This window comes from Solanum verrucosum, unplaced genomic scaffold (genome assembly GCF_900185275.1).
Source record: "Solanum verrucosum unplaced genomic scaffold, falcon-dt-bn FXZP01000108.1, whole genome shotgun sequence".
Lineage (NCBI taxonomy): Eukaryota > Viridiplantae > Streptophyta > Magnoliopsida > Solanales > Solanaceae > Solanum > Solanum verrucosum.
The window spans coordinates 1263456-1289707 of record NW_026020274.1 but is presented as its reverse complement, the minus strand read 5'-3'; the positions used below and the strand labels follow the sequence as shown (position 1 = coordinate 1289707).

At 31.1% G+C, this 26252-nt stretch overlaps 2 protein-coding genes across 3 annotated transcripts in view; both read right to left on the bottom strand.

Moving 5' to 3' along the window:
• The window catches only part of LOC125834031 (uncharacterized), a 509901-nt gene that overhangs the window by 315115 nt on the left and 168534 nt on the right, over positions 1-26252 (bottom strand). The window lies entirely within an intron of this gene.
• On the bottom strand, positions 12938-13561 carry LOC125833839 (uncharacterized). The gene has a single exon (XM_049513005.1). It carries the CDS (start codon positions 13559-13561, stop codon positions 12938-12940), a length of 624 nt encoding a protein of 207 aa, XP_049368962.1.

The window sequence follows — 26252 nt, the reverse complement described above, 5'->3', positions numbered from 1 at the left end:
ACCTGATTCCTGCCTCAACGGGATACGTATGCGTCACAAGGACTCGGTCATATCTCCCATAAGATTTCTATTTTTCTGTATAATAGAAATCAGGACAGAATTTTTGAGAGGGACTCAAAAATTCTCAAAAAGAAGATCTTTTCAACAAACCAAGACTAAAGTTACTTCGAGATTTACAACTGGGACAATTTTTGAGAAGATCTCAAAAATTCCATGATTTGCTCACCAACGGTTAAAAATAAGCCAAGACAATTAACTGGGATAGATATTTTGAGGATGGACTCCAAATTTCCACAGGGTTTATCGGCAGTTCAGAGCAACTTTGAATACTGACCAACGAGTAATCAGATAGACCTTGAGGCATCGATTTCAAAGACGTTCACTAAGCTTGACGTGACATGACACTTATGAGTGACCTTTTCCAAATATTATTTTTGAAAATTTATTTTTCTTAAAACTTTTCTTTCGTGTTTCAATTATTTTTGCATAAAATTTTTTTTATCTTCTCTATCAAGAGGCGGGGGATCGGATAAATCAACCAGAGATAGAAAGACAAGGAGCAGACTATCGAAGAGATCGACACAGATCAGTTCTTTCTTTTAAACTAACAATTTTTATGTGGATGTAGGTCTATAGGTTTGCCTCAAGATTAACATATTCTTCAATTTAATGAATATGGAAAAGTCAAAAGGGCGAGGAAGTCCCCAAAAATTGACAATTTTTTTTGTAGATGCAGGAAATATTTTATGCTTTAATATCAAAGATTTGGGAGTATGAATAACATCATTTCATCTAATTCTCAACAAGGCGAAATCCATAATGAATATGCAATTATATTCGGAGATGGAACAAACGAAAACAACGAAGAGAGCAATATTATTATTTTTTCAACAACTACAGATACTTGGAGGACGTTTATCTACATCACATTATCATATATGATAATATTACTGCTGTGAGGGCCAATTATATTGTATTGTCAATTAAGATAATACCACTACCCATAGAGTCATTCGTATCATATTGTCAAATGAGATAATATCACTACTCCGAGGATCATTTTTTAGTGTATTGTCAACTGAGACGATACCGCCACCCAAAAGATCACATATGTTGCTCGGTAAAACATTATCTTCGTTCGGTACCGGAGATGGCATCATCAAAGATTCATGGATTACAAGAGAAAGAAATCATGCATAGCAAGAGAAAGAAATCATGCATAGAAAGAGAAAGAAGTCACACATAGCAAGAGAAAGAAGGCATGCGTCGCAAGAGAAGGAAATCATGGCATAGCAAGAGAAAGAAGTCCTGCATTGCAAGAAAAGGAAACCATGCATAGCAAGAGAAAGAAGTCATGCATTACAAGAGAAGGAAACCATGCATAACAAGAGAAAGAAGTCATGCATTGCAAGAGAAAGGCATGAAAATCATTTTTTTTATTAATTGACTAACCTTTTTGAGAAAACGACTAAGTATGTATATTATAATAATAATTAACATTATTAGATTAACTTTGAGAAAATAGTTAAACAAAGAGCAATTTTTATTTTTTTAAGAAAATGGGACCCTATTTAAAATATTTGAATTAGAGACAAGTAACTTAGAATTTTAACAAAAAACAAAATGAGTTGGTTTTTATTTGAGTCATTTTTGGTTTATGAATAAAAAAAAAAACTATTTCAAACTAATAAAAGAAAAAAAAAGAAAGTTGTGACTAAAGATTATAAATGACAATACAAAAGTTGATAAAATGAGATTTTGTTAGAAACAAAACCACACAAAGAAATAGCTCGTCTTTTGGGGGTCTAATTAAGTTAATTAAAAATTATAAAGTTAGAGTTAGATAAGATTAGTCAACACATAATCAAACAATTAAAAGAGTAAACGAGATAATGAAATTGGGCCTCTTCTTGGGCCAATTTCGCTATATTTTTAAGCTCCAATCTCATTCCCGTTTTGCGTATACAGCTGATGTATATCAGTGTATATCGGCATGTATATCAGCCCTTTTTATGTATTTCTTGCTTCCAAATACATGTATTTTGCATCAGCCCTGTATCCCTGCGTTTTAGACCTGTAGATCGATGTATATTGACGTATACATCTTGTATATGACCCCTTTGGGCTTTCCGGGATCTGAAAATTTTGGCTTCCCAGGTCTTACACTGCCTGTGACCTGTTCACCGGCTATTTTGGACTCGATAAAGAGAAGCACAATCCCCGAAATGCGAGGATAGGAAGTGGAGTCTCCATGGACTCAAAAGGGATTCACATACGCACAAAAGAAAGAAGAGAATTAGAAAACAAATAAAAATAAGAGCCCTCAACGAACACATGATCAAATGATTAACTTGTGACGAAGATAACATGTTATTCTATGAAATAAGAACATAATTACGAACAAATATGCTTCTAGACAAAAGGTGTTGACATTGTATCTAAAAGGAGAGATAATTGCGACAATTAATTAGGAATAGGATAGGCCATTACAGAGAGCTTCTCAACTAGATGAATATATATAATATAGTATTAACTTAATGATGTAAAGAAAGGTCAACGGTGAACTAAATGGATGGATTACTAGACAAAAGTGCACAAAGGCATGAAAGCTATGGTGGAAAAACTATCATTTTGAACACATCTAGATATAACTCCTACTATTAAACTTTAAGAACTTAACAACTATAAGGAACCTTTCTAAGTTAATGGGCAAAATAAATAAAAATAATCCAACTTGCCGCAAAACTAAACCAACTGCACGTTTTAAAGGCTCATGGCATCAAAGCATTTCAAACAGGGAACGAAAGTATATGACAACTAACTTAAGGGACACATGAGAGGGTATAGAACACATTAAGGGAAGCAATAACGACTAATCTAATTTGAACTTGAGAGCCTATTTATTTATTGATTATTAGCAACATATCAAGACTTCATTGAACGTTAATAAACAAACCAACAAATTTGGGGCACTCACTAAACATGATCAATGCTACAGAATTGAAGTTGGATAACTTTAAAGGCTAGTAATCATCTACTCTTGCACAATAATAAAACCAGCAAAATCTGAAAGTACACTACTTAACAGAGAAAAACAAGGTGGTAAAATCTTACACTTCAACTATTGAGCCCTTTTAACCACATCAAACAAATAGTCAAGACTTATCATGAAAATAGACTTTATTTAACATGATCGAATGGAATGTAGATGCTTGTTACACGGTTAGGAAACAAAGTTTTCAAGGAAAGGATTAGAGACTTTAGCGTCGAGGCTGTGGATCATGGAAACAAGCAGGTTATAATAATACTACGCCTTGAAGCCAAAAAAAAGAACAAAACAATAGCAGGACATGGACAACATTCTAGTATGTAAAAGCAGCAGTTGGATTTAAATAGCATGAGATTGAGCTATTATTGATAAGAGTTTATTATAATGAATAAAAAGCGACAAAGGGGACAACCAAGGCTACGATTAAGCAGTGAAGAACTAGAACTTATACATTTAGCGCACTCAAAGTTGAAAACAATCGAACAGTGGATCATCTCGAGCAAACTAAACAAGTTCAGCTGGCTTTTTATAGATACAAAATCGAGCCAACAAGTCTAAGGATTAACATACAACACTAAAGTGACTTCATCGATGCTTGAATCATGTTTACTGCTCAAAAAACTCACAGGAGAACAGTATTAAAGCAAAGATTTACAGCGAAGGAACCAAACATTATTGATAACAAACTCCATACCAAGTATAGAACACATAGCACACCGTATCGAAAACAGGACGTAAGAAAAGGCAAAATTACCTTATTCGAGGCAGCAAACTGAGAACAAACGAGCCAAAGAGAGCGACGACTTCTTACACCGGTTTAGACTCGAGCAATAGACAAGGAAATTTGAACCAACCTTTGATCAAAGCTTTTCTTGGAACTTAGAATGAGAAAATCGTTTTGGAATTTCTCAAGTGTAAAACGACTATTGTCAAAAAATCGAACTCCCGAACCACCTCCTTACTCGCCCCCTTACAGTGAATAATATATATAGCCAAGAAATTAAGGCAGATTTAGGGGGAAGAAAACGGATAGGAACTTGGGGCAAAATCGGAATTTCCCAATCAAATCAATTCAAATTTTTTTCCAAGGGTAAGGAAAGGCTGTTGTTATATGGAAATTCAACCAAAATCCCCTAAAATCCGGATGGAAAAGATCAAAATGGGCGGTTGTTGCAGAGCAGGGTGTGGGAGCTGCTGGAATGGTTTGGTGAGGGCAACTATTGTTGACGTTTGCAAGCTGCTATTGACGTTTCTGATTTATTTATTTTTCAGTGTATTCACGTGATGGTGAAGAAGATAGATAACGCAGGGGTCATTTGTTTTTTTGTTGCTGGAGAGGCTTTGCTGCTGCTGCTAGTGTGAAATAGGAGCAAGGAATTGCTGGGTTTATTTTGCTGATCGAAATTGGGCCGGGTCGGGGAATTGGGCCTGGTTTGGGTTGGCTGAAAGTTGGAATACAAAAAGGGAAATGGGTTTGGCAGTTGGTGGGCTGCTGAAAATTAGAAATGGCCCAAAATTTTGGTCCTTTAAAATTGAATAAGCTAGAATTAAACTTGGCCATATGAATCTAGATCATAGCTAAATGTAGTCGAACATATTGATTAGAATAAGTTCAACTAGCAATTAAACAAGACGAATTAATACAGTTAACTAACGAGCTTCTTAATCTTAACAAGATAAAAAATAATTAACTTAATTATAAACTAATTAATTCAATTACAAAACTAATTAACTCAAAATTATAGCTATAACTTAAAGCAAATTGATAAAATATTTAACTAAAATGTAAAATCTTTTGTGATAATTTTTAAATATTTATAAAATAGCGTGATTGCAAATTACACATACTTATTATTAAAAAGTGATAAAATTACTTTAAAAAATAACTTGAAAGTATTTTGAATTTCATAAAACTATAACCATCCCTAATATTTAAAATATAATTATTATTTTTTGACGATTTTCGAATAATCATAAAATATACTAATCATATACATACTTATGTAAAACATATACACCATCTAAAATTTATGAAAAGTGACAAACTATTTAAAAGTCTTGCAAACTATATTATTATTATTACTTTTATAAAACTAATTATTTTAAAACTATGGCCATAACTAAAATAACGTAACTTAAATAAAATGTGCTTTTCAAATCAACAAAATTAAATAAAACAAAATAATATAAAATAAGAATAATTAAACTAATAAAATAAATAACTTGTACTTTAAACCAAATTAATTTATTTGAATATAAAACAAACTCTTTTTGAGGCGATTTTTGAATATTCATAAAATATAATAATTATATACATAATCATGTAAAACATATATATTATCTAAAAATTATAAAATAAGTGACAAAACTATTTAAAATAACTTGCAAACTATTTTTTAATTTGATTTAATTGTAAAACTAATTGTTTTAAAACGTTTAAAATTGAAGAAACTCGATGATTAATCTATATTGTGGATGTCCAAAATTGGGTGTCAACAACGGGTGAAACACCAAATTGTGCCTGAAGAGTCTATTAGGACTACTTCAATGGACTTCAGGATGGAAAATTTGAATTATCCAAAGAATGAGGAACCACAAAATACTCATATTGGACCAGCAGTTGAGTTATCAAGAAATGTTGAAACATCAAATGGAACTAAGGAAGCAAGTGATCCTCCTGGTGACAAACTTGTGTTAGGCTATCAATTACCATCACAGCAAGAAGAGGCAGAAAGCGGCAATTTTGATTATTCAGCAAAACTTCAAACTCAGAATCGACCCTATTAACTTAACAATGATAATTTACATCAAAACATGCTTAACTTAACACACCAACTCATCAAAAATAATTAACAATGATAATTTACATCAAAACACGCTTAACTTAACACACAAACTCATCAATTTCATAAATTAAAACAAGAAAATGTACCTACATAAAATAGACATATTGGTGTTACACCCAAGAAAGTTGCATTTTAAGCATGATTTGTTAGTAGTAGTAACATTATTTAACAACCAGCTATTATGATAGCATCATAAATATCCCATCCATTCTTAACCAAAGATTTCAAACAAATGATTTTTTAAGAAAAAAGGAATTAAATGCTTAAATTATATCGATTTAACATATTGGAAACTACTCCAATTGTGATCGATTTAACATATGCATGAAACTATATCCATAATTATTTTAGAGAAACACACAAGAACTCAAAGCATTGTCGAACTCACTATCATAATTCCATAAACAATGTATCAACCCTATCAGATTCCAGCTCTTCCTCTATTTCACGAGGAATGGAGAGAAATAGTGATTGAGGATAATATGTGATTGTGATGCCCTGATGGATCAGGAGCTCTTCTTGAAACAAGAAGAGAAACTTGTCACGGTTAGGAAACGAAATAGACACCACCCATTAGCAATGGATGGACATTGCAATGTTTTCCTACACCAAAGAATCAGTTGAGTATGGAAGGCTAGACTTAAAAAAATGAACTTTTTTAAAAGTACCGTCCTATTCGCAATGTCTAAGCCCACAGTTCTCATTTTAACATAATAACAAAAAAAAACTAGCACAATAATTCCCTAGTATCTGGAAGATATAGGTTTACACACAGTGAAACTTGTTAGGCCAGCCTAATAATTCAATAGGTTTTGGTCATGGAACATGGCTAGTTTAGCTACAAGTACTGGGCTGAGTAGTTCTATCCACCAAGGCTTGAACAAATGAGAAGAAGATATCACCAAACAGTGTCTTTGGAAGAGTTACAGTAGTAAATGGTTCAATTTTGCTGATTCTGGTAATTTTTTTAATTAGTGGTTTTGTTCAAATAAGAGAAAAAAAAGAAATGATTTTGAATGATGGGGTTGTTAGTTTGGTACAGATGGAGATGGGCGTCTTACTAGTGGATGTCATCAAGTTCTTTGCCATGTCCAATTTGCCTCGATCAGAACTCAAGCATGTTCTTTTCTATCTTTTCATGTTTGTCAATGCTTGAACCATTAGAAAATTTTGATCAGTCTTGCTTCAAAAACATCAAAAAATGATATTTCATTTAATGTATCATTGACTTATTTAATCTTTTTAGATTGTTGCATCGTCTTAATTTATTCTTTTAGCTTATGAATCTAAAAGAAGATACATTGTTAGCCTTGAAAAATTTGTAATTGTGGGAGATTTCAACTAGATGAAATACCTTGTGCACACACAATTACTGTTTTGAAGAGCAAGATATTACATATATGCATCCCCACTGTTCTGATTACTACATTGCAGTAAATATGTATCAGATACATTAATACATAAATCTCAATACTTTAGATCCTAATTACTAAGATTCACGATAGCTTGTAATATTACTTTCTATACCATATTTTGGCCGCGAGATACATGTATCTAACTGTTTTAAAAGTCGAGATACACGAGTTGTTGTGGACACGAATGTCACAACCGTAGGACTTGTACATTTTTTCCCAAAGAAAAGTGAATCATTGAATTTATATAAGATATTCATGTTCATGTTGAATAATTTTTCAATTATATGAATTTTGCACTGTTATATTTCAATAAAGTAGCTTGAATTGTTAACAATGTGAAGTATCGATACAATATATGTGACTTTTTCTATTTTGAATAAAAATTAGTTCAATTTTGTGTGTGAGTGATTTATTTGATACATAATTAACTTATGTGAATCTATAAGCATTGATAAAACTCATATCTAAGTTATCTAATAATAACTTATATGAATCTGATACATAATTGTTTAATTTATATGCATAGATAAGACTCATATCTAATGTATCATATACATTAAGTGAAATATTAATTATGTGTTTCTGAACTTTCCTTTTTGTATCATGTTCAACTGGTGGAAAACACCTTATACACGTAATATATCAAACAAACACCATTTTCATTTATATACAATTGATTAAAATTAGTTATGAATCTGATACTTATGTTTTTGAACTTTAAATAAATAATGTGAAAGATTTAGGTATTAGATGATATGTTATGTATCAACAACACTATAATTAAAACACAAAATATAAGATTTACATGATATAATCAGTAACAAAAATATTCAAATTCAAAAAATGACATGAAACCGTTTTTAGAGTAACACTCTCAAGCCTAAGTGAAATTGTCTTAAAAAAGAAACAAAACATCAAAGGGTGTCTATTTGTTGATATATAATCGCTATTCGACAAGAACCAAATCATCTTGTTGCGGTGGAGTGAAGCGACCCTTGGGCTTTAGAGGATCATCTTTATCGCTGACATAGTCTGACTTTGCCTTTTCAGTACCGTATCTCCATAATAATGCTTCATATCTTGTGCGAAGATAATCAGCTCGAAAATCATTTGATGGGATGTTGATTTCGTCACTAAGGAACTCAGCAAAGGCATCTACAAAAAGTAAATCATCATGAGAAACATGTCAAGTTAATCTTATGATACATAATTGTAACTACAAAGTATCTTAATGTTTAGTTGATACATAATGATAAAAAAAAAAGAGTAACTGATACTCAATACCAATTGATGATCTATACAAGCTAACAGATATTTGTATCTGATACTAAATGCCCACTAGTTGAACATTATACAAAAATTACCCAACGCTTAAACATGATACAAAATAATTGATTACAATTAAATTAGTAACTTGTAATGTATCTAATGTGTGTACCTAATGCATTTTAGTAAACTTTGTGTATATGATACACACTGAATAGTACATGTTTTGAATGATACATTAATGAACATTATTTTTATATCAGTAATTTCACATAATTACAACAACTCCACACATGATACAAAAATGCCCACCAATTGAACATGATACAAAAATTGTCCAACCCTTAAACATGATAGAAACAAAGAAGTATGGTTAAATTAGTAACTTGTCATTTATCTCATGTTTGTATCTGATACATTTTAGCAAACTTTTGTATCTGATGCATACTAAAAAAATACATGTTTTGAATGATATACTATTGAACATCATCTTTTTATCAATAATTTCAGAAAATTACAACAACTCCTTAAATAATGAACAAAATTAGGATTTAGTGTATCAACTAATTAAGCTCAAATATTGATAAATTACTATATGAAACATTATATTTTCATTAATGTATCATTATTTGATTAACTAATCGAAATACATTCAACAATCAATAAAAGAAGATTGACATACTAACTGATTACACTTAAATCATGATACATTATAATATGAAACATGAATTTCGTCGTTTATGCATGATTTGTGATAAAAATTGATAGAATTTTTTAAAAAACATCTAATATATAAGTTCTACTGAGCTTATCTTTCTAGTAGTGATGAACTTTTTACAGATTCGGCAAACTCGCACCTCACCACTTTTCGGGAATTTCTTCAACATAAAACCTATCAATCTCCGACTGAGAAAGAACCATATGATATTACCATCTCATCTCGTCCTCCATTGTTGTTCACAGATAATACCAGTGCTCTCCATCTCACGGCAAATCCGGTACTACATGCTCCTTCTTCAACTTCTCAATGTTTACTTTCGCCATTATTAATGGATTGTGCAGTTTTTTTATTTGTTTTCAACCCAAGAAATATCTTCGGAATCAAAAACATGACGAGTGTTATTTGAGTTTAATTGTGTAAAATCAAGACTGAAAGATGGTGCATCATCCATATGATTCAACGTTTTGAAGAAGAAGAAAAATGAAAAATAAAGGATGAACAGATAGTTTAAAGAGATGGACAGATTACCTATTTCACGTTGGATTAGTTTTGACAAGATAGAGACTTCATTTTGAATTTCAAAAGTAATGGAAAAATTAACTGATAAGAAACTGGGGAGAGATTTGTGGAGTGAAATTAGGAAGTGATAAACTTTGATTTTTGGAATTGTGAGTTATGTATCCGACAAATTAGTTTTAGGAGGAAAATAAGGGATTTTGGAAAATTTTAGAAAAGGTAGAGATTAATGGAAATTATGAAGAAAAAAAAGGTGTGTATATAGGTAATTTTTCCAATGTAAATTGGGTTGGGTCCTGACCGACTCAAGTTTACTTTGGGCTCAAATGGACTTAAATTGCATGGTTAGACTCTCAAGGGTAAAATAAGAAAAATAATGTTATTTATGTATTAATTTTGTGAAATAAAAAATATTCCCTCTGTCCCTAATTACTTGTCTACTTTTGAATTGACACACCTATTAAAAAACAATAATTGACATAGTGATTTTACCATTTTACCCCTATAACAAAATTTGTCTTTTTTTTATTTGTCAAAATGGACAAGTAATTAGGGATAATTAAAAAAAAAAAAATGGACAGGTAATTAAGAACAGAAGGAGTATTAAGGAACATTTATTTTTAGTAAGGACAACATATAATATAAATGGAAGAAACCTTTTGTTTATGGAGTTTAGCAGTCAAGTATCAAAATTTTATTATATGTCAGGCAACAAAGTTTGAGAGAGCAGTAAATCCTATCCTATTTTATTTTTATTTTCTATATACATTGTTCAATACTTATATTAGAATTCGGTTATTGACCTTTTGGAACAAAATACAAAGTTAATTAACGGAAGGGGAAAAAAGAGTGAAATTAAGGCTTTAAGTCATCTATGGAGGTGGGGTGTGTTTGGCGAGCACATGTGGAGTCCATGTGGCATTTTAGCACACATATGGATGCTTCCGTTAAACAGAAGGGCAAGTGTGGTCTAATAGTTGACGGGAAGGGCATTTTTGAGCCGAAATATATAGTTTAGGGTATATTTAAGCTATTTCAAATAGTGTAAGGATAATTTTGACCCTTTTCCGTAGTCGTCTATGTGGATGTGGGGTCTGTTTGGATTGCACATGTGGCAACCATGTGGAATTTAACACACACATGGATACTTCAGTTAACTAGAATGGTAGGTGTGGCCCAATAGTTTGACGGGAAGGGTATTTTTGAGTCGAAATATAGTTTTAAGGGTATATTTAAGTTATTTCGAATAGTTTAAGGGTAGTTTTGACCCTTTTCCGTATATTTTATTCTCTTTAGACTTCACTTGTGGAATTTCACTGAATATTTTATTGTTGTACTAATATATTACGATGAAGGCAAAGTGGACGGCAAATTTTGAAATAATCGTTATTTATAAGGTACATTTTAAGTAAAGGTTAAACTCTTGGGATAAAATATGGATATTACTAAATGATCATATGTAAGCTTAATAAAATAGTTCAATCCCACGATTAAGTTACCTAGTTTTTTAAAAATTTAACAAAAAAATGCATCAGCTTTCTTAAAATGAGTTCTTCCTAAGTTCTTTTTATGCTATCCACAAACAGTAATATCTACTTTACACTCTTTCTTCATAATGCAGAGTTTTTTTTATTTGAAGTATTTCATTGGTGATAAAGATTCTTTTTATTTTATTCAATATTTTGTTCGTTCGGGTTTGATTGTGTCCTAGCTCTATAATTCAGATGTTGTTTATTGTTAGATCAACTGCTTATATCGATCCTCGAAATAAGATGGTAGGTATAACGGTATAGCCAGGGTGTAAACAACTAATTAACCAACATACTGTAAAAATTGGGTTGGTTCGATCTATAGTCATTAGGACCTTTTTCATGCAACAGTTTAACTTCACTGGAAATCAAGGCAAGTCATTTCCCTTTTTGTGTTTCCTTTGCTTAGAGAATTCCACCGTGCTTTCTCAAATTCTTCAATGGAGAGATTTTTGGGCTATTTGTGCTTGAAGGTCCCTCGGGGAGATCTTGGCAAGTTGTTGTGGAACAGATTGAGCGCGATTTCTTTTTCAAAAGAGGTTGGCCAAACTTTATGGAGGAGAACAATTTAGAATATGGAGATTTTCTAACATTTTGGTATGTTGGAAACTCGAAATTGTATGTTAAGATACATGGATGGACAACGAAAATGTGCATGTTAAGTTTCTTCAATTTTAGCTATTTCGATCCAAAATGTCAATCTCCATGCTTTATATTTTAGATACAAATTTGTACTAGTCCACTTATAAAAAGCAACTGGTGCAACTATATGTGCAGCTCCACCTCCCGCTGATCAAACAGTTAACTCAACCGGGTCAGGAAACTTTACTGTCCCGATGATCACTTCATTTGAACTTGTCATGAAGGAAATTTACTTGAGGCATTTGGTAAGTTTGTTAGTTGCTAAGACTTTTGCATTTGTAGATAAATGCTTAAATTGCCACTTCTTTGGAAGATGGAATTGTATGAAATGTAGTGGTTTAAGTACCTTGCACTTTAGAGTTTAGAGGAGTGTAATGTTTGAGTTCCCCGACACTTATATTGGTCGGAGGTAGCAAGTATTCTGAGTAATTGGTCGAGGTATGTGCAAGTTGGCTGAACATCACCGATTATCAAAATCTATATCTGAAAATTTTGAAGACTTGCAATTTTATTTGAATTTTGAAGAATCAATCACATTTTCATATCTATTTGTGGAAAAGACGTATGTTGAGGATTAAAAAAATGGAACACTCACTAATCTATAGTATGCTCAACTGCTCATTTACTCCATACTCTGTTTGTGAGATGTATGTTGTTATTGTCTACCAAAATTACTTTTCCTCTCAACAGAGTATTTTAAACGCAATATACATCAACTTACCTTTTAACTTAGTCTTAGCTGACATCTATGCCCGCCAACTTTCAGTGTACATAAGTAAAACACACATTCTACGTGGCATTATACCATATAAGACACCACACAATATTTTTGAATTTAACTTTCACTTAAACAAATTCGAACTATTCATCAATTTCAATAATAGAAGATAACATAAGAAGTTGTCATTCAATTTTCAACAAACATCACAAATTCTTATTCTTTTATAAAATTACTAATCCAGTTTTTTGGGAGGCTTAACTCCAACCAGAATAGCATCTGCTCCCATTACAGCGAGTGATACTTTTTTCACCCCTTGTGCGATAACAGGATCTTGAATCTTTGCAGATTCTAACGCATTTCCGCACCAATTAGCTTTGTCAAGATTCACTTTAAGATCATAATCTGTTGTGTCATAACCATACCCTTGTTCTTCTTTAATAAACTTCACACTCCTTTCCAATCCACTAGCCAGATTTTCCCAATTTGTTTTGCAATCTTTATAAGCCTGAATTGCTTGTGGGCTCTGTTTTCCTTTGGGTTTGGACAAATAGGCGTGTATATTTTTGGCATCGTCAGCTCCTGACTGAATAATTGCAAGTGCAAACTCTAACGGATTTGATTTTGATATAACCTTTGGATTACTTTTGAGGTAGTTTAAGCAGAAGGGTTTGTCAGGTATATATGTACAAGCCTTTTCGACAAGTGCATTATTGTTGTTATTGGGTTTTGGAAGTGGAGCAACAGCAGCATTTGAATACAGAGGAGATAGCAAGAGGAAAAAACAGAACAGGGGAAATTGAAATGTGATTACTTTGTGCAAAGAATGCATTTTCACAAAAAGAAGATGCTTAACCATTTTGACTTGGCCTTGCCCGTTTATGTTTCTTCTTATAGACGGATGGACTGATAAGTTACCACTAATAAAAACGCGGAAGTGATTTCTTATGACCACTTACAAATGAATAAAAGAAAATAACATTCAAAAGGACGTAAAACTAGAAAAAAAGTTTGTAAAGAGCTACAAAGAAGACAATTAGGAAAGTCAAGCTAATTAAGTGAGAGACTCGAGAGCAAGTAAAAGAGTCGAGTCGATTAGGCTTGACGATCAAGAGAAGCAAAATAAAATTAGGATTTAATTGAAAAGAAGCAAGGCTATGGACATTATGACAAATCATCATCGATTAAAAAAAATATTCTAAATCAATTTGTGTAAATGAAATTTTCAGACATCGTAAATACACCGAAATTAAAAATGGCATGGCGTGCATTAGGAATAAAGTTAGATAGATAGACTTGTTTGATCTCGAAACTACTATGTTTAATTTAAGTTTGACTCCTTTCCATTTTTCCCAAGTTCCCATTTGGAGGTGGTGACACATGGCATATATTTAATTTAATGGTTAAGATTTAGTTATTTAAAACAAAACCCTAATTATGGTTCTTATAATAATTAATTAATTCCATATATTTTCTACCAAAAGATTTTTACTATCCCACGATTCTAAATCTACATTATATTTTTCTTAGATGTATATGAAAAACGATTTCTTGTCTAGTGTAAATTTCTTAAATATATGATTGCGAGTAACTTATAAACATTTAATTGCTTCGTCTTATTTACTTAAGAGTAATATAATAAGAGAAGTGTTGAAAACACCATAAACTTGACGAGAATTTAGGGTTGTATTTGTAGAATTCTCACGTCTAGGATTAGAGAAATCAAGGATTGTATTGATAAAAATAATGTTGAGTTACAACCTCCTTATATAGGAGAGAATTGTAGAGTCCTAAGTTAATTATACTTAGAGTCCTTCTACAATACCTATTACTACTATATAATAATAATAATAATAATAATAATAATAATAATAATAATAATAATAATAATAATAATGCAAATATAAATAATCTAATCCTAGTCGTAGTATAATCCTAATTAATATAAGTAGTCTAATCCTAGTGCGACTCTGATTCTACAGCAGTGATGTAAACTCGTCAGTCAGCTTCGTTGGACCTATTCCTTTGACATGTTCCAATCGTCAGCTTCCTTCTTCATCAACGCGACTCTGATTCTACAGCAATGATGTAAACTCGTCAGTCAGCTTCGTTGGACCTGTTCCTTTGACATGTTCCAATCGTCAGCTTCCTTCTTCATCAACACTTGATGTAGACACGTCAGTCAGCTTCGTTGGACCTGTTCCTTTGACATGTTCCAACCGTCAGCTTCCTTCTTCTTCAACAGTATTTCACTCATATTGCAAGATCGGGGTGTATTTAAGATCAGTTAGTCAAGTAAAATGGTGTTTTTAAAGTTGTCAATAGTTCAAGATAAACTAATAATTTGCGTCAAGTTTATGAGTGTTATCGATACTTCTCTCCTTCTCCTTCTGCATATATATTCAGAAATCTGTATGCCTGGAAATAAAATTATTTTGTCTTATTAACATAGTTTAAATTTTGATAAGTGAAAGATCTCACATAATTGAGATGAAAGGAGTATCTACGTACCTAGCATATTAACTTCTCGAGTATACATAAATTTTATAAATTATAATAGGGTTAATTTTAAAATTATTATTTAACCACATACATCTTTCATGTCTTAAATAAATTTCCTAAATATATAAATGCGAGTAAATATATATCTAATCGTTTTGCCTCCTTTTATTAATTATAAATTCGAATTAATTTGATGAGAGAGTATCAAATATAGAAAGATTAAAAAAATAGTAGTACTATAATTTTAATAAATTCTCTGAAAGAGATTTTAGACCAGATTATTATTTTGTAATTAATTAGCTTTGTTCAGATTTTTTTTTTAAAACGTAATAATTAAATACATGCATCCTAATTATGTCCCACTTTGATTACCTAACTCTAACTTCTTGTTTAATATTCATGTGTGTTGTCTAATCATATCTTGTGACATTCATGTGTTGTGTATGAATTCATTCTTCAATTTGGAAGAATCAATATGATGGTAAGAATTATCATGCATGGTTGAATAATATTATTTTGGAGTATATGTTTTTAGAATCAAGATATATACCTGCTTGTATGCTAAAAATATTTGATCTCGGATATTTGCTTATTACATTTGAACTTTTTGTTTTCTTTGTTATTTTTGAATCATGCTTATATTCTTGTTGAATACAGTAATATTTTAAAAAAATATACAACTTACTCTTGAACAATAAACAAAAGCATACAGATAAAACCAAAATTTAAACTACAAAAATTAAGATTGTTACTCATTAATATTAGCAGACAAACATAATTGAAAATAAAATATCCTTCTTTTTCTTGTTCAACAATTTAGTCCTCCTAAAACGACACAAAGCCATTTTTGCACTTTTGAATTTGAGCAAACAACTTCCACTTTGATTTCTAAAACATCATACGTCTGCTTTGTTTCATCCAGTGTATTTGTTTGTTTTAAATTCTTAATTACTATTGGTGTAGGCATGATGAGAAATTGTTACATTCTAGGTGTTTTGATGATCCTCACAAATGCAGGGACCCGGTCCCTGGCAGAGTGCTCTCCTCCAAATTCAAATGGGGTACAACTATAAAGTTGTTATGTCAGGTGGTAGGTGAAAAGTGCAGTGTACTGCACAAATAGGAAGAGCGGATGAGACTATCTATTTCAGTGGCTCACAAATGCAGGGACCCAGCCCCTGACAGAGTTCTCTTGTCCAGATTTATAATGGTGTAAAGTTGTCCTATCAGTGGGTTGGTGAAGTCGTCAGCGTACTTCACCAATAGAAACGGACGAGGTTGTTTGTCCAATGGTCAATAACTCTTTCTGGTCGATATAATCAAAATGACAAACAACAAAAAGATTCATTCAGTCAAAAAGGGAAAGAGAGTTAGCAAGTCTTCTCAAGAACTCACAAAGAACATTGCAAGGGACCTGGTCCCTGCAAGACTGCGAATGTGAAAAAGACGACAAGATAGCTATCAGAAAAGCTGTCACCTCTGATGTGGCAGGTGCACGTCTTTTTAAGAGAAGCAGGCTCTCAGCCAATGAGCGGTCTCAAGTAGTTTGTGTTCATTCAATATGATCTCTTAACATAAACACAAACCAAGATTTGGCAAAACAAAAAACTCGTAAGCTTAAAAAGAGAAGGTCATCTTCAAGGAAGAACTCAAGCACAAGAACACATACAGCAAGGACATGATCAACTGAAGAAGTGCTTTCCGTACCTGCTGCTGTTCTTGAATGTTTGTATTGAGCTAAACTTGTAGGATTCGTTTCACTCTTGTTAGAAATGTTTCAATTTTTTGTGTAATCATTGTAAGAACATTGTTAGAGTTAACTTTGTGACTTACAGTCAAAGTCTATATTAATCAGTGAGAGTATAGTGGGCAATGGATGCATTGCTTAGGCTCAGTAAGTAATAGGCGTATTACTTAGTGTGAGATTAAGAGTTTAATCTCAGTGTTGTGGTTGTAATCTGTGTTTCACTTTTGCTTGAGAAGATTAGTGAAAACAGTTGAAAATCATGTGTGACTGGTCGTGATTTTACTCCCTTGAGCGAGGTTTCCACGTAAAACTCTTGTGCCTGTTTTACATTGTGCTATTTATTTTCTACACTTTTATTCTGTTGGAGGACCTGATCTTGTGATCACTGATGGACGCAGAGGCGAATCTAGGATTTTTTGAATATGGGTGCACCAAGAAAAATGTATTAAGGGGGAATTGATCCTCAGTCCTCAAAGTCAAAAGCTTAACATTTAACCATGTGGACCAACTAGAGTTTTTATAGTACGGGTGCAAGAATATAATATTATATAAATGTTAGAAAATATTTACATAAAATATCTAATTTTACGAGGAGATCACGGGTTCGGGTGCCCTATTTTTTGCACCTAAATTTGCCACTGGATGGACGCATACATTCCAACAAAAACTAAACGTCATCACTTACTAAAGGAAACTGACCTTGCGGCCAGAGCACTTTGTTTGAATTATCTTTCTTTTAAGTCCATCTAAAAAAATTGACTCTTCTTTTTTCTTAATAATTCTTCAATTTTAATTTTTGATATAACATGTTTAAAACAACAAGATCAAGAGTAAAGAACATTTGATATCTTTAGTTTAGTACTCACAAGATTTAAAAAAATCTTCATTACTTTTTAAAATTTCATGTCAAACTAAAATAGCTCAAACAAATTGAAAGTAACATCCAAATATTCTACAAATTGTTTCCTATTTCCTATCCTTTTGTTCTAATTTTTTTTGGTTGATCGATGGATTTGGTATTTTAAAATGACAAGATTAGATAGATTTTTATACATTATATTTTTTCGTCTTTTTTCTAAATTTTTTTTTTAAGACAATAGATTCACAACAAGAGATAAGTCCAGGTTGAGTAATAAGTGTTTTTCAGAATGCTTTCTTACATATATTTGACTCTTACAATATGAACTAGGCATCTAGAGGTGCAACTTCAGTTTTATTTTAAACGTGTGTCTCAATTATTTTTATTCTTTTCACATGAACCGAAAAAGCTTTAGCTGTTGAATGTACTTAGTTTTTATGAGAAATAGGTCATCACTCTTACCTTCTTCACGTAGAGATTTTGATTTCCATAAATGTCCAATAGTTCAATAAGATATACTATTCCTGAGACTGTTCCATCTCTAATTGTGGCTGCCTCTCGAACACCATCATCTTTGTTTGTGATCAAAACATTATTTTCTACCATTGCATGCTTGTCAATGATACAATTCCTTATTTTTATATTTTCCCCAATCCCAATTGGCACTTTCCTCTCTGCTAGTATGATAGTAGGGAGGCCATCTCAAATTTATTTTGGTAATGGTGTGCTCCCATCATCATGAAAGTTTTCTTCAATTCAACACTACAATCTAAGCGCTATATATTTCACCCACTATGAAATGTTCCACAGAACAATCTCGTAAGAAACATCATTATGGCATACTTAATCTTGCAATTTTTTATATTGGTAGAGGGAACTAGGAGATATCTAAAACGTGTATTTGGATCGTAAATTTGAACTCTCAAAACTTTTCTGTGAGAGTCAAACTAATATTATAAAAAGATTTAATTGTCCCAATGTATTCGCAATAGACTTCGAAGATATATGATTTCAAGAGCTTCAACAGTACATCTATTTTTTTGTTATGATATTTTCCAGTTTTTTTGTTATTACTCCGTTAAAAAATAAAAAAAATGATCGCATTTAATAAAAAGAGCGCTTACAACACGGGCAAAAACTTTGATTTGCTTAATATTCTCTTATATAACGTATAATTGATTAACTGATGTTTCAAATTTAATGTTGGTTCATTAGAACCATATAAAGCAAAACCCAAAATTCATTTTATTTTTTTTTGGCAACTCTTTAGTTTCAACTTTCCACATAATATATTTTGATACATTTGATAAATATTTAGTTTAAAATTATAAAATCTTCTTTATTTTGCCAAACTTTGTATTAAATTAAAATAGATCAAATAAATTAAAACAAAAAAAATAACATCTAAATATTTTTCAATCTCATATTCTTTTGTCCACCCCACCGTGAAAAATAAACAAAATTAAATGACTGAATTTATCGTTTACTAGTTTCACGCGGATTGGTACTTTTGATACTAGTTAAATCGAAAAATGGACCCTATCTTACTAATTGAAAGAAAATACCTTTCATTCATTATTTGATTAAAAAGTAACCCTAATTTATTTTTTGGTCTAGAAATACCCTACAAGTAATTTAAAAACTTTGCACCTTTGTACGGTCATCGAAAATAACTAGTAAATTGGCAAAACAAATCCATGGTCATATAAAAAACTCGTAAATTGACGGAATAAATTTGTTCTTTAATTTATTCGAGATAAAATAGATAATTTGTTACTCATATGCATGCAAAATTATATGGATTATAAATATGAATATTATCAATTATTAGGGGCAAATAGATGAGTTCAATTTTTAAATTAAGTAATATATGTAGTCAATCATAATAAGTCATTTAGCCTTTTTAAATTAGAAAAGTTCATCCAGGTTGGGATGTTAATTTTAAAGATATTTTTTAGCTTAAAAAAATTAGATTAGAGGTGTTTTTAGACCAAAAGGTGGATTGAGGATATCTATGAGTAATTTTCTATAGAATCAAGGTATTTTTAGCTCTTTTATGTAAATTTGATTATACGACTTTACTAAAAGAATTTCTTGAATCTTTGGTAAGAGTATAATTTTCCGCTTCAGCAGCAATCCATGTGAGTTCGAATTTCAATCAAGCAAGTTTTCGACTTCGTTTTGACATTTTGTTTTAAGCACCTCTTTTTTTTGCATATTCGACTTTCGATTCCTTTTTGAGTTCGGATAAAATAAACCATGCTACTTGGACAGAATAGTGATCAATCAGTGATCTTTTAGGATTTACTAGGACAGATCTTTAATGATTTCACATTTTTTTAAGTTCGAAATTAATTTTATTATCTTTATCTCTTTTCACTTATTCATCAACATTTTTGGATTCAATCGCGTCTATTAATCCACACATCTGAAACACGATAAATTTTACAAGATTGAGCTCAAAAACCTACTAAAATAACTACAAAAGTGTAAGTAAACAACACTATCCAAGTGGTAAAATCACCTCTTATCACTTTTGTTATATTCTAGGTGTTTCGATGATCCTCACAAATGCAGGGATCTGGTCCTTGGCAGAGTGTTCTCGTCCATATACAAATGGAGTACAGTTGTAAAGCTGTCATGTCAGGTGGTAGGTGAAAAGTGCAATGTCCTAGACCAATAGGAAGAGTGGACGAGATTGTATTCTTCAGTGTCTCACAAATGCAGGGACCTGGTCCTAGGCAAAGTTCTCTCGTCCAAATCTATAATTGGGTACAACTGTAAAGTTGTCGTGTCAGATTGGTAAGGCGTCAGCGTACTACACCAATCAAAATGGACGAGGGTGTTTGTCCAACGGGTAATAACTCTTTATGGTTGATATTTTTTACATGACAAACACCATATTAAATTCATTCATCCTAAGAAGGAAGTCAGCCAGTAAGCCTTTTCAAGAACCCACAAAGAAGTTTGCAAGGGACCTGGTCCCTGCAAGACTGCGACGTGAAAAGGTGACAAGACAGCTGTCAGAAAAGTTGCCACCTCTGATGTGGTAGGTGCACAACTTTTCTAAACAGCAGGCCTTCAGCCAATAGGAGTGTTTCAACGAGTTTGTGTTGATTTATATCATCTCTGTCCAAAATACACAAACTCAAGATTTGGCAAGCAAAAACTCACAAGCTAAAAAAAGAAAGCCATCTTCAAAGAAGAACTCAAGCACAAGAACACATACAGCAAGACCTAATCAACAGAAGAAGTGCTTTCCGTACCTGTTGTTGTTCTTGATTGTTTGTATTGAGCTTAACTTGTAGGATTCGTTTCACTCTTGTTAGAAACGTTTCAAAGTGTTGTTTGAATCTTTGTAAGAACATTGTTAGAGTTAACTTTGTGTCTTATGGTTAAAGTCTATATTAATCAGTGAGGGTTAGTATAGTGGGCAATGGATGCATTGCTTTGTTGAAGTCTAAGTTATCTAGAGTTAGGTAGCTTAGTGGGCAGTGTGGTATCTGCTCTGGCTCATCTAAGTAATAGGAAGTATTGCTTAGAGTGGGGATTAACAGGCTAATCTCAGTTTGTAAACTTGCTTTTGCTTTTGCTTGAAGAAGATTAGTGAAAGAAGTTTGAAAAGTCCTGGCAGGTCAGGTCGTGGTTTTACTCCCTTGAGCAAGGAGGTTTCCACGTAAAGTTGTTTGTTGACACTTTACTTTCAGCACTTATTTTATTGTATGTTATTGTAACTTTGCTGAGGACCTGATCCCATCGAAACAAGTGGACGCTTACTTTTAGTTACTGTTCTTGCTGAGTCAAGGGACGTGGTCCTTGACTGATAAGTGGACGCATACATTCCAACAACTTTTAAATTCGAAAAAAGATGCAATAAGAAGAGCATATATATTAAAAATGGTCCTTTTCAGGAATTTCAACTTTCCTCTAACAATTTTTATGGTCAATTGTGTTGTTTAAATATGATATTGCTAAAGAAGGATCCCATGTATATTATTATGAATCAACCCCTTTCAAAAACGTCCCTATACATATAAAATATTGCTCAAGTGATTGATATAGAAAGAGTAAATGTTTTTTTACAAATGTATATGTTACATAACGGCTGTCTTCGGTCCTGTAGGTTGGTCGCCTTCAGTGACTAGCCCAGTTATCAAGCTAGGTGTACACCGCCACGTCGAGATTCTTTTTCGAAAGTGAGATACCGGCTTTCATAAGAGGGAAAGATCACTCGGTCATGCAGCAGAGTGTTCATCTAACTAGAAATTTCATAAGAGAGAAGAATCTTAGCAAAGGGTCAACATAAATAATAGGTTAAAATAGTCCAATAAGAAAGCATTTGTTCACATTCGTAGTTGCAATAAGTTTTCTTTTTTGTTTCGATATTGGCTTGGTCTTCAGTCTACCCTAATAAAACCTAAAATCTCACTCCCTTGCTTTCTCCCTCTGATAGACTAGCTAGCTTGCGCATCTTTTATATAGACTGTATCTAAGATTCAACCCGAAACAAATGCTGTTGGCTTGACATCTCCATCCAAATAGAACTACAATAGTTTTTTCGCTGTCCTAATAATACTACAATAATTTCTTCCCCTAATCATTGCAGTTACATAAGTGTATATATAAGAAGAATGTATGTATACTGTATATCTATATATATATATAGATATATATATTATTTTACTTTTATATAAGTGGGAATAACAAAGCACCACACCTCAACATGTGTTCCAATAAGAATCACTACTAATATCCAATATATTTATAAAATATATAAGTGGGCCCCACCACCTTCCACTTAAATACTACATATTATATATTAATTACTATACTATAAATGACTTAAATACTCCATATTATATATTACAATAATTAACAATTATTTGACACTTTAAATTCTATCAATGCCATATAAATTAAGATAAAAAAGGTACTCCCTCTGTCCCAATTTATATGACTCACTTTCCTTTTTAGTCAGTCCCAAAAAGAATGACACATTTCTATATTTAGTAACAATTTAACTATAAAATGTCTATTTTACCCTTAATGAAATGATTTACAGCCACACAAATTTCTATCATTCATTTTGGACCACAAGTTTTAAAAGTCTTCCTTTCTTTCTTAAACTCCGTGCCGAGTCAAACTACATCACATAAAATGGGACGGAGGGAGTAACATATAGTATTTATATTATTTATAATAATAATAAATATATATAACTTAAATACTCCATATTATATATATTACAATAATTAACAATTATTTGACACTTTAAATTCTATCAATGCCATATAAATTAGGATAAAAAGGGAACATATAATATTTAAATATATTTAAAAATAATATAAGTAATACTATACATTACAATAATTAACAACTTAAATATTTAAAAGTTATATAAAAAATTTAATTGACTCTCTAAATTCTATTGGTACCACATAAAATGGATTATATGATAAACATATATTGTTTGAAATTGACGAAAAAGAAACAATAAATTACAATAATTAATAAAAAAAATAGTCGACTCCAAAAAATCTATCAATTAACAACATATATTGTTTGAAATTGACGAAAAAGAAACTATAAATTACAATAATTAACAAAATAAATCTCTCGACTCCAACAAATCTATCAATTAATGCCACATAAATTGGGACATGGCAAATAACATATATTATTAAAAAAATAGGTTCAAAATGTACTATAAAATACAATAATTAACAACTTAATATATTAAAGAGACATATAAAAGAGGGTAAATAATTGAAATTCTGCATGTGCCACATAATTAGAACAAAGAGAATAATAAATATTATTTTCAAAATTATGTTAAAAAAAGTACTACAAATCACAATAGCTAACAATTTAATGTATTTTAAAAATCATATAAAATTTTCAATAACTTCTCAAATTCCATAATATGACATAAATTAAATATATATATATATACCAGCACGGGGACCTATATCTAGTATATATATATTTGGGACTGATGCCTCTTATGGGCTAGGCCCAACTACACCTGAACAAAATCGATTGCCTTTACGGCGGTCAAATTCTTCTTCTTCTTCTTTTTTCTTTTTTTTTTATGTCCCACCCTTTTTTTCCTTATTAAATTTTTGGAGATTTCTCAACCAAAATCATACTCTGGGGTTTTGATATTGTTGAAAATACTTTTTATCCTAAAAGTTTTTTTTAGGAAAAATTACGTAGGTAAGTAAATTTATACTATTTAACTATCTACCATAGCTAATGTTTGTTTGTATTATCATTCGCAGCCATCTAATCTCGATAATTATGTTTTTCAATTCTTCTTATTTGTATAACCGTGTATAGCACTATTTTTATTATATACAAATGGGTCCATTCTCTCTCTTCAATCACTTTCCCTTATTTTCTCCTTTATTCTCTCAATCAAAATTGATTTCAAATTTTGAAATTTTCATTCATTCCCTCTCAATTGTGATTCCTGATTATAAATAATTGTTTTACAATTAAATTCTCTTTACATTTTTATTTTTTTTGCGATTTCATCATTTTTCGATTTGTATTTGTATATCACTGAGATTTCTTTTGATTTTTTAGATTTTCAGATTTATATATCTAAAAATGAAGATGGTGAAACAGTTGAGGTAATTTGTATAAAATTGTTTGTATAAACTTTTTAAGTTTAGATCTACAATATTTGTATATACGAATTCAATTGTATATTTATGAGGTAAAAGGAAATCTCATTTTAGTTTTTCAAATAAATTACATTTTACTATATTTCTTTGTATTTGGGTTTGGTTTGGGTCAAATTTGTACCCATAGTTGTATAATAATATAATTGTATAATTGTTATTCAAATTGTATAATATTATTTGTATAAACTCTTCAAGCTCGGATCTATTGTTGTATATTTGTTGTTTTCACATCTACTCTTGAGGTTTGTTGTTTGTATAAATTCATATATTTGTAAACGCATTTTCTCTAAAACTATTCCCCCGATAAAGTAGTCAATGTAACATTTTGCATCATTTCATTTTTCAGAATGTATTATCAAAATATCGTTGGAAGACATTCCTGTGCAGACAAATATAACTCATATATACATATACAAACATGAATTCAAAAATATACAAATACACATTCAACAGACAATTTTTCTACAAAATAAATAATGTAAAATTATACATAAACAAAATATACAAGTCAACAATCAAATTATACAAGTCCACAAATCAAATTTATATCAATTATACACATACAAACACTAATCCCATCAAGTCTAATTATACACATACAAACACTAACTTATACGATTCTACAAACAATGTAAAATTATACATATATAAAACATACAAGTCTATAAACAATCATTAATGAATATATTTATACAATTACGGACGTATACAATTTGACATAAACTACAGTAGATTATACAATTGATTTCTACTTTTATATATTTACATACTCAAATTGCAGATTCAAGTCGTCTCTCTCGATCAATTCAAATACAATTGAAAACAAATTCTTCAACCAAAACTTCAATTATCAATGGAGTAATTATATAATCACGGATAAAAATTAGTCAATTCTCGATCTATTAGAATACAATTGCAAACAACTGTTAGAATGAAACTCCAATTATTAATGGAGAATTTATACAATTACATATACAAATCAGTTCAATTGCTCTGTTTTTTCAAGTTCCTCATCTACATGAATGCAAATCAAAAATACAAATCAATATACGTTTCTAGCCGAGAAAAATAAGTTACCGCCGAAATTGGATCGGATGTACGAAGATGAAATCAATTGGGTTGTACGAAGAAGATATAACTGGTAGGAAAGTCTAATGAGCTAATATTTCGTAAATTAAGGAATGTTATACATTTTCCTAACCGAGATTTCCTCCATTAGCTTTCAAAAAATTTGAATTCAATTTTGTATAAAACTTTGAAAAAAAAAGAGAATTATACCGTCGATCAACGCTGTAGCAATATAAAAATATAGCTACGGTCAGTAATTATAGAAACTTTAGCTAAGAAGAATAATTAATTTGATTATAATAGCTATATGCGAGAGTTGCTTTTTTTTATTAGCCAATTTGTTACTTTGGCCCAAAGTATTGCATCCAGTGACTTGCCGCCAAAGTCACCTTGGCTCTTCTTCTTTTTTTTTTATCAGACACCTTGGGCTCTTCATTGGTTAGAGCATCTCCAACATTATTATTTATTTTACTCTTTAAATTTAAATATAGAACTCTCTATTTTTGGACAGAATCAATTTCAATTCAAATTTCTATTTTACTATAATATAATACTCATATTTTTTATAGTAGAGTGAAGATTATCTGTTTTAATGTTCGAAAAAAATAAAGGATGAAGTGAAAAGATCTAGTACTAGAAAAATGGTTTTAGATTCAAGTTCTTGATTTTGATTTTGATTGATTCA

Coding starts and splice junctions, on each gene's coding strand:
- LOC125833839 (XM_049513005.1), bottom strand. CDS start 13,561: ATGGTTAAGCATCTTCTTTTTGTGAAAATGCATTCTTTGCACAAAGTA.